The sequence below is a fragment of the Belonocnema kinseyi genome, chromosome 5, assembly GCF_010883055.1.
Source record: "Belonocnema kinseyi isolate 2016_QV_RU_SX_M_011 chromosome 5, B_treatae_v1, whole genome shotgun sequence".
Taxonomy (NCBI): domain Eukaryota; kingdom Metazoa; phylum Arthropoda; class Insecta; order Hymenoptera; family Cynipidae; genus Belonocnema; species Belonocnema kinseyi.
In genome coordinates, this window is record NC_046661.1 from 109,723,283 (window position 1) to 109,733,988 (window position 10,706).

Consider the following 10,706-nt stretch of genomic DNA (forward strand, 5'->3'; position numbering starts at 1 on the left):
TCAACTACAAATAAACTAGAAATTTTGATAATTCGAGTTTTCAAGTTTTAAAATTCAAATATTCATAAAATTCTTAAGAAAAAATTTTTCATTCTCACCTCTTAGTGCATATAAAATTGTTAGCGGCAACTAAAAGTTAATTTTATATAATTAAATAGAGAATCTCACCTAAAACTAGAGGCAACCACTCGTAATATGAAATCCACTGATGCACAGCAATGAGAATTCTTCTTGTTTCTTGGAAGATCTTTTCGTCCGTCCACTTAGAATTGAGTTTAGCCAGGACTCGAGCAATTCTATTGTGTTCTTTGACGAGAATAGTCTGCAGAATTGTCAAATGTGTATTCTGATTTACTCTTGGGTCACCTGGAATAATATGTATAATGAGAAGTAATGCGTCAAAAAACTAACGGTTAAAGTTCAAAAGGGGGAATTCAAAAGTAAATTTTAGAGTCAACAATTTTTTTTTGAAACTTAAAAAATGCATACCAGCTTTGTAGCACACGGTTTGTGTTCCGTTGCAAACTCCAAATTGTTCTTTTACGATTGGTAGCCATTCCTGATTGTTTCGTTTTTTGACAAGTAATAGACCACCTTTCTTTGCTCGTAAATCTGATGCCTCTTTATCACTAGACGCATAAACTAAGGAAAGATCTAGGAATGCTGTAATTATTGTCAACTGAAATAAAAGAAGAAAAATTTAGTAAAAATGAAGATGTAAAATTATTTTAGACGCACTTCAGATTGGATTAATATTATAAATTTTGTTTCACCTGTTCTGCAGCCTTGCCATGTGTGTTACAGCCTCTATTCAAGTCCGTATTAGTACGTATGAATTTACCCATACACTCTATTCCACTCTTTTTGTAATCTTTATCATCTTTGGGAACAATAACCGGAAAGCACAAAGCTTTTTTCATATAATCTTTATCCAGCTTCCCGTTATGACAACACTGATTATCGGCTGTAATATTATTACAATCTTGTACACTAATCATATTAAAATCGTTAAAGAAGATGTGTAAGTGTTTTAAATTAAATTGATATGATAAATTTATATGATATTATTCATAACTAATACTTACGTGTTTCTTTTCGGGGGTCTACCAGATTCATATCATGTGTTATAATCTGACCCCATTGCATTGTCGCTAAAGTAAACTTGTAATCGGTATATTTGGATTCAGGGTTCAAAGTTCTACTGAGAGTTCTAGGATTTGGCAGTGGCTTTCCACTTTTGGACAATCTAGGAGCATGAACCCCTGAAAAATAAAATTTTTTTTAAATAATTGCAATTCGGAATGCATTAAAAAAAATTTAATTATTCACCGTCATGATAATTTGCAGGAATCAGACGTCTATTTCTTGTATATGGCATTCCCCAGGTAGGATGCATTTTATTATTGCAGGAACCATCGAACGTTCGATACTTTGATTGTTGACACTTTTTATGATAAACATCACCGCATTGGATTTCTGTAGCTCGAGGGTTTGTTTCGCGTTTACTGCTATATTATTATTTTCAAAATATTATTTGAATATTAGACAAAATTTTGGGCGTCCGCATGAAAAGGGCCCATATGGCCGGTTCTAATTTAAGAGATATTCATGTTTATCTAAGTTCGGATTAAAATGATTATTACCGGGTTTGAGTGCGGCATTACACTGGGACCTATAGTCATCTTTGGGGACTATAATCATATTCAGAAAGTAACCGGAAGTAGGTATATTTAATCTTCGAAGAAAAAGTATAACGCGTGCGCTTATGATAGTTGCCAAGTATAGCTGCGTTTTTCTCGAAAAACGATTTTTCGAAGTTCCAGCTTCAAAAATACCCTAATGACTCATTTTTCAGCTTAGAGGATCCGTTTTGGGCGAAAAATACAAGGACTTGATCCGGCTAAATGCCCCCTCCCCCATACATAACTTCATATAGTCTATAAGGGCCCTTTGCAATTTAAACACCCTAAAATAATAATTAAAAGTTTACCCTACTTAATTAGAGGAAAGTACCCAAATATGAGATACCAACTCTGTTTGGCGTGATTGTCGGAATTCTATGTACTGAATTTAAAAGCAATATAGGTCATTTTAAAAGAAATTTAGTTTGTCATAAGAAGCTCAAATAAAAAATTTTATTAAAAATTTTTTTCATGCTGAAAATACAAAAAATGTAAAAAAGCGCTTTTCCCAAACTCGTCAAACTATTCTCATAATATGAGATACCCCAGGAAATAGCTAATAAAATGCAAAATAAAGTATTATTTTTAATGAAAAACTTCATTCTATGTTTCCGAAGTCTAAATTTACTGCTATTTAGATATATTTAGTTTTTGCAGTAGTCACAAACACTTGTGTAACCAATTTCCCCCGCGCAGCCAAGGTGTTATAAAAACCACAGGTGTCTCATATTATGAGAACAACACCGTGCAACTATACACTTACTATGCCTGACCTGTACAATGAAAAACTTCAACACTATCCATATTTTCCTGCTTAGTTATTCAATCCCCATCACTCCAGACAAACTTTACTGCTAAATACATATTTAATGAATAATAAATAGGGTTCAAAGAATTCCCTTCCAAGAACTCGACCACCATCGATTTCACAAAAAGTTCGCCTATAATCTTTAGAAGCCCAATGGAAAATGGACTATACTACGAAATTACTCTTTCTTCAAAGGCTACAAGTTAGTCATAGAACCAACAGAGTGGGTCTCTTAGTTTAGCTGATACCCCGCTTTCTCATATTACGAGAATATCTCACATTCGAGTACTCTCCTCTATATTTAAAATTACGATACTTTATAATATGGAGTGAATCTAAAAATAAGTGGTTTTATATTAATTTAATAATTTTTTTAATGCGAGCCCCGAATATATTTTCGTTATAAAACGTTAAAATGAATATAAAAATGCTACAAAACAGTTAGAAAATATTTGTGAATATGCTTGTCATATAATAATTTGTCAATCTTATGAAATCCAATTTTAATTTAGAAGGAATATTATCTGATTTTTCTTTAACATCAAAAAAGGTTTTTCTATTATTATATTTTATTTTTCATCAAATAATAAAATTCGAACAGAAAATTAAATTTAAAAAGCATTTTAAATCAGCTTTGGCATGCATGCAAGGAGTACTATACTTTAGCAGACCTTGTTTTAAATTTAATTTCATTCAAATTTCCTAATTTTCAAATTTATAAATTTCTTTTAGTACTTACCTACTATTAGTTTTTACCCCAAGTATGAGGGGTATCAGAATCAAAATATATCTTTTATCCATGTTTCTGTAAACAAATATAGGATATTTGAAGGCATGTGTCAGCTGCGCTTTTCGAACTGATTATTATTTTTAAGGAAGGATTGAGAGAAATTACGAAATGCGCATTGCTTTTGCGCTATTCTTTAAGTACTTTAGATCTGCTCAAATCGAATATAAAGTCCAAACTTACGGCAAACATCAAATTTTCCTGTAAAATGGGCCTATTGGCAGACAAAAAGTGCAAAAATTGTCAAGTTCCACAGAAAATTCGTACTCGGGGGTTTTCGTGGCCGCTACCTTCGAATCTACAATTAAAATATTTTCTTAATACGAAATGCATATTCTAGTTGATCAGAGTAAAACTTTGGGTTAATTTAAGAAAATATTTTGCGCTATTCAAGAGAATATTTTTGTTATTTCAAGTAATTATTTTTCTGGCCATAGAAAATATTCTGACCGATTTAACCAAAACTTGTAGTTCATCTAAACATAAGGAACCCATTACAATATACATTGTAAATGGCTTATCATGGAATTGTGTCATCTTGTGTGGATCATTCAGTAGTTTATTTAATTACTAAATATCACAAGACGAGAAAATTTTACAGCAAGACATTTGCAATATAGATTTTGCAGGATTCTTTGTTTACTTGATTCACAAAATCATCCTGCTGTTTGATAAAAAACTTAATCGCGCAGAATCTCAGGTAATGCAAAAGATTGAAGTAATGTTGCGTATTTTTACATAACGACTTAAAATTTCAATCGAGTCTGTTTTCGGATCACTTATTTTGATAAAGATTACTGAGATGCAAATACAAACGTGTTATATTTTGATGTTTTTTTTTCGCGACATTACAAAATATTGCACGTGGACTGTCGTGGACGCGATCGTACCGAGTCCATGCGTCCGTGACATTTAAGATGCTTCCAACAAAATATTTTGGTGGAATCAACAAAATATTTTGCTTAGTTCTACTAAAATGGTCTCTTAAATTACTTCGTAGATCCAACCGAAGAGTAGTGTTAAAAAAATAAATATACTTCTTAATCTCAATAAAACAATTCAACCAAAAACTTTGATTAACTGAAGCAAAGGAATTTGGTCAATGACAAGAGTGTGGGCATAAACAAGTTCAGTTCGTATAAGTTCCCCTTCTTTCGATTTTCCAGTATATTGTGACTCTCTGGTGTAACTTCACACGTAAACGAGTTACAATAGTTAAAAAATATATTCTCTACAATCAATCAACTTAGACAACATTTTCATATATTCTGTAAAATTCCCTTGAATTTTTTAGAAATTTCTAGAACATAGTACAATTCTCCTGAATTCTAAAGAATTATCTTGAAATTAGCAGACTCAAGTCAGTGAAATTCTCATAGATTCTATAGAATTCTGAATTCTAGAAAATTTTCTTAATTTCAGCAGAATTCTTTTAAATTCAGTGGAATTCTCTTTTATTTTGTATAAATCTCTTAAATTGATTAGAATTCTATAGAATTATGTAAAATCCTATTAAATTCTTTTTTAAGCTCTTGCATTCTTTTTTTTCTTTTGAATGATGTAGAATTCTCTCAAATTCATTAGCATTCTTTTATTTTCGGCAGAAGTCTCTTCAATTCAGCAGAATCCTCTAACGCTCGCCAGAATTCTCTTGAGGCCGACAGCATTCTCTTAAATAATGCAGGAATCTCCTGAAATTGGTAGAATTTTCTTGAAATCAGCAGAATTCTTTGGATTTTATTCCTTGTAATGACGCTTCTTTACTTAGGGAACATAATAAAAGAGGTTATCAAACTCATTCGACGACGGTGCTCTAGCCTAGATGAAAATCACGCTAAATAAAAATTACCTAGTAATTTTCTGTACATAATGCAAAAATGAGGCAAAAACACGCCTGATGAAAATAATCTGACGATGCCCTTGCGAATGCAATTTATTTTACTTGAATTATTGCTAAATAAGTAACAAACTAAAGAATTATGTTCGTCAAGATTGCGGGGCCATTGTTCTTTCTCAAATGAAAGTTGTATAGAATTTTTTTTCGGAAATATCCCGGTAAGAAGGCTTGCATTAAAAGATATTAGAAAATTTTGAATCCCTGAGAACGCCTTTTCTGTCCTTTGTTTTTAAATCCTCATTAGGCGTCGAAAATAATAAGATTTCAATCCCTTTCAAAGCCGATCGGAGCTGCCAAACGTAACCTCAAATAAATTAAAAGCAAAACTTTCGTAGTAGGACTGTTAATAAAAATACATCTCTTTATCGTAAAATATTCGCTTTTTCCAAATATAATCAATCACAGAAATATAAAACAATGATAAAAAAATTCAAAAAATTATTTTCCATACAGCCATCTGTGTGAAAATTGATCCTGACATTGTAAAATGATCGTTGCTATGTTTGAAAAAGCTGTATACCTTATTATTATTCGAAAAACAGGCAATAAAAGTATATAAATATGATAAATTAAAACAAATTGAAAATTTGATATTTCTTGGTTACTTTGGGATATTAAAAAGTATTCATAAAAATATTATCGGCGCTAGGTAGAAAAAGGGATTAAATTAAATTAAATTAAAACAATTTCAGATAAATGTCACAAACGACTACTCTAGAAATATCAGATGCCCTGTGAAAATCTAAAATTGTATTTTTTACTATTGGAATTACCTCCGACTACCTTTCTAATGCACCCTTATTATCCACAAGTTTTCAAACTCAACCTAAGGGTGGTTTCAGTAAAAATTCCAGATAAATTAAAAAAATTACAATTTTCAAAGTATAAGAGTCTTAGCAAGTGTTTAAGTTATACCTTGGAGTAGTTTCAAAAGGAATTTCCAAATAAATGTCAAAAATGAAAATTTAAAAAATATAAAAATCCATAGACGAAAATAATTATTGAGCATGTTACTTATTAAACAATAATTCAAGTAAAATAAATTACACTGGCAAGCACATTGTTAACAAATTTTCATTAGGAGTTTGTTGGCTGTATTTTTGCATTATGTATAGAAAATTAAAAGGTTATTGTTTTACAGCGTGATTTTCATCTAGGCAGCAGAACACCGTGGTCGAATGAGTTTGATGACGTCTTTTCTTATATTCGCGCAGTAAAGAAACGTAATTACAAGGAATTAAGTGATCTAAATTACGAGATATTTTTACAGAAATCTGCTGATTTCAAGAAAATTCTACTGAATTAAGGAGAATTCTTTATTATTCCATAAAATGCTGTCGATCTCAAGAGAATTCCGGCGAGTTTTAGAGAATTCTGCTGAATTAAAGATGGTTCTGCCGAGCTTAAAAGAATGTTAAATATCCAAGACAAATAAATAAGGTATACAGTTCTAGCGCCTATGAAAAAGCGAAACTGCAGAAACTGTAGTTGAACGTATGATTGATCACTATATATATACAAAATTAAAAAGTTGTCATAAGGACAACCGCAGGATTTCGCCGGGAGCGGGAGCTAATCTGGAAAATTGCACCCGCTCCCAGCGAAATCGCGGTAAAATTTTAACCACAACCACGTCTCACGACCGTGACATAGGTGATTACAGTCTGTAAAGGAATCAATACAACGATCCAGCAAAAGCCTCGTGCACCCTAAAAACACGAAGCGACCCAAGGGCAACCGCTTTCTGCATTTTTCCCGCAAGTGTTTTAGCAAGAATATAAAGTTCCAGTATATGCGGCACTTCCCATTCTCGACAATTGACCCAATTTCCCTAGGAGCATTGAGAGGAGCGATATTAAGGTTAATGCCGTAAGAGTGACAGAAATGCTAATAAAGCACTCTTAGTGCCGCATTGTGCCTTTAAATGTAGGTCGTTCCCGCGTGAGTTGGACAACTAAATGGCAACTTCTTAATGGCATCTTCAGGGATGCCATTAAGTTTTTCTTGCTTCAAATAAACTATGGCGCATTTGCCTAACCCAAATTCCATTCCAATTTCCTTAGTATATCGTTCGACAATCCCCAGAGCGAGATGCAGTTGCTCTCTGTTTTTAGCATAGATCTTAAGATCGTCCATGTAAAATACATGAGTGACCTTGTACTTTCGATCTGCAGATTTGCCGCACAAGTACCCGTTGGAATGGCGAAATGCTAGAGATAGTGGCAATAATGTAAGGCAAAAAAGGAGTGGGCTCATGGTGTCGCCCTGAAAGACACCTCTCTGAAAGGCGACCTTGTTAGTTGTCACACGATTTTTTCCAGATGAGATAGTAAATCTGGTTTTCCAAAGCGGCATCAGTCTCTCTATGCACCCAACTATTTGCGGATGAACCATTAAGATTTCCAAAAGACAGATGATGAGTCTATGGGAGGTCGAATCGAAAGCTTTCCAACAATCAATCCAGGTCATCGATAGGTCATGCTGGTAGAATGTTGCATCTTTGCAGACACATCTATCGATGAGCAGGTTCTCCCGACATCCGGCTACGCCTTTCTTTGAGCCTCGTTGTTCATACATTTCTTGCCACACAGGTTCAATTGCCCGAACAATCCTATCATTTAGGATAGCTGTGACTATCTTATAAAGTGTGTTCAGACAAGTTATTGGCCTGTAATTCTTCGGGTCAGCTAAGTTGCCTATTTTCGGCAGGAGTATTGTGCACCCTTCCACCAACCACTCTGGAATCGACTTTTCCGACTTCAAATATGAGGTGAAAATACGGGTTAAATGCTGATAGGTTAAAGAAAACTTCTTCCACCAGAAGGTTTTGATACAATCTGGTCCCGATGCGGAATAGTTCTTCATCCCTCTTAATACTTTTTTCACCTCCTCGGTAGTGATGGGTGGGCATTCTTTATCAGGTGTTATGAGGGCAAAACATAACTCCTTGAAGCTATTTATATTTTCTGAGTCTTCGTCCAGTCTATACTGAACTTCGTAGAATTCGCTCCGAAATACTTCGACCTCCGCTGGTTTGGATGGGTGTTCAACAGTAACTGGAGGATCTTGGAAGAATCGAGATGGGGCAGAGAGAAACTGTTGATTTTCTCTGACCCACCTCTCCCTCTGCTCTAGGCTTCTCTTAGCGTCAGATAGTATCCGTATTCTCTCAACAATATTCTGCCTGATGGTCAGCAGCTTTGACTTGTTAAGTGTGTGATAACGGGTCCGGAGTTTGCGCGCGAACTTTCGAACCTTGGCGATAAAATTCCTGCCAGATGTGATGTACTCAATCACACACTGAATGCGGGACGCGCACTGTCTTGCCCAGCGTATCTTTATGGCAAGTTGATGCATTCGTCTTTTGGTATTATGATCAACCGTTGGTTTTGTTTTATGGTTCGCATCGGCCAAAGCTCTCGCTGCATTATAAACACAATAATTGATAGCCCAGAGGTCGGATTCACCGAAAAATGTCCACGAAGCTAGTCATCCATTTCAGCCAGATCTTTAGGCTTAAGAGAAACCTTGATGTTGATTTTTCTCCGGGTCTTAAAGCATCGCTCTTCATCTATTGGATGCCTGCCCGTGGTTGGTCTTAGTGACGCCTCTCTTTCTTTGTTGCCGGCTTGTTCTAGCTGTGGTACACTAAGCGTTCCGCTTACATAGCCCCTTTTACGGAGTAGTTCAGCATGGTTTCACAGACGTTGCTGCGAAAAGTGCGATAGCTCCGGGTCTTTCTCGTACCACAGAGCATGCCGCCGTGCCATGTAACCCCGTTCAGGGGCCACACTCACATCGTAGCACTGTAGCAAGTCGTGATTCAGACGCTCCGTCCTCCCAAAGGCTGCGAGATCCCGCCGATCCATCGCATTGAATCCATTTTCATTGGCTCCCCCTGATCTAGATTGGTCGGCATTGTTGGCCGACCCATTGTCGGGAGCCCTGCGCGTTCTGTTGTTTTGAACCGCACTTACTACAACTATGTTTGGTGTTGTCATTCTTGTTCCCACGAGAAGCTAGGGAAAGGGGTTTGTCCATCCTTGTAGAGCCCCGCATGCAAGGATAAGGCTGTGTACTCTGAGAGGTCGCCCGGTATCCCAGAGTCACCGTTCTAGACACCTCAGCAGAAGCCCTTGATACAATTAGAAATGAGGCAGGCAGCCCTTACTGCTTACGTTTCGACCCCCCCCCCCCCCCCCCCCCCCGAAATCATAAAAGGCTATTTGAAGGCAACCCCCGACACTTGACTGAAAGTGAGAGTTTGGTGTGACCTTAATTCCTTAAAAGTATATTTTGAACATAAAAATGTTTTTCTACGCTGAGAAAAGAAATTTTAATTACTAGAGCTTCTAAATTTTTTTTCATATTTATGTCTCCATAAACAATTGAATTTCTTCTATATAAACTTAAATAAAAAATCTACAGAAATTCAATTCTAAGGAATTTTCAATTTATAATTATTTTTTATTCACCCTAATGTGCATGCCCAAGTCACAGAATCGTTTCCGCAAGAATTTTAGATGAAATGTATTTTTTCGATTTAGTAAAAACATTTTGGTGGCAGTATTATATTATACCTATACTGATACAGGTATTCAATATTTTATTTTTAATTCTGATATTAATTTTTTCATTTCTTTTTAAAGTTAGAACTAATTTCGTGAATATATCACATGAGATTTTAATTTATAGCTGCGTCTTTCGGAGGAAAATGAATTTTTTTCTTCATAAAAATTAAAATTGATAATTTTAAAAAAATACGTGCTATAAAAAGTTGATAAAGCATAGTTATTCCTTTAAAGAATTTTGCCCAAAAAATCGCTATGCACTTTTTTTTCTTTTCTGCCTTAATATCGAAATAATAGCTAACATAGGAATACATACAACCTTCTTCTGTCATAAATAAATCAAGCAAGTAGAACACATTTCTCGATCAACTTTTTCCTTTTAGGTCCTAATATTTGAAGATAATACTTGATACTTAACATTTTAATGCTACCTAATTTATAAAAAAGCTTGAAATATTTCAAAAAGTTCGAAAAATTCCTTCATGTTACAAACAATAATGACAATAATAATAATAATAATATCAATAATAATAAGGAGGTTTCAAACATGGCATTGAATTGACTTATAACATCCTAATCTCATCCAACTCTTGACTTAATCCGTGGCTATAATATACTAGGCAGTCTGATAAGTCCCTGGAAAATGAAACACGGAGACGTTTTTTTGGCCAAAGTCGGTTTTATTTTTCAACATACTCTCCTTTTAGGTCGATACAGCGAGTCAAACGATTTTCTAACTTTTTGATACCGTCCGAAAAGTACTCGATCGGAAAGTCTCCAAAATACGCCTCAGTTTCAGCTATGAGCTCCTCATTTAAGTAAAAACGCTTACCGGTGAGCCATCTCTTCAGGTTAGGGTACAAGTAATAGTCGCTGGGAGCCAGGTCTGGTGAATACGGTGGCTGAGGAACCAATTCGAAGCCGATTTCATGCAATTTTGCTTGTGCAACTAAGCATGAAT

General features: G+C 34.9%; 1 protein-coding gene across 6 annotated transcripts in view; it reads right to left on the reverse strand.

Annotated features, from left to right (window-relative positions):
* LOC117173202 (peroxidase-like) overlaps nucleotides 1–10,706 on the reverse strand; it is a 136,760-nt gene that overhangs the window by 30,869 nt on the left and 95,185 nt on the right. For all 6 annotated transcript variants that reach the window (XM_033361632.1, XM_033361635.1, XM_033361633.1 and 3 more), the window contains exons 2-8: nucleotides 3,461–3,575; nucleotides 3,230–3,295; nucleotides 1,330–1,508; nucleotides 1,086–1,262; nucleotides 774–964; nucleotides 490–679; nucleotides 169–366 (exon numbers count right to left, since the gene is read on the reverse strand). In XM_033361632.1, coding sequence (XP_033217523.1) covers nucleotides 169–366; nucleotides 490–679; nucleotides 774–964; nucleotides 1,086–1,262; nucleotides 1,330–1,508; nucleotides 3,230–3,291 — 997 coding nt within the window. In that variant the 5' untranslated portion in view covers nucleotides 3,292–3,295; nucleotides 3,461–3,575. The remainder of the gene's footprint in view (nucleotides 1–168; nucleotides 367–489; nucleotides 680–773; nucleotides 965–1,085; nucleotides 1,263–1,329; nucleotides 1,509–3,229; nucleotides 3,296–3,460; nucleotides 3,576–10,706) is intronic.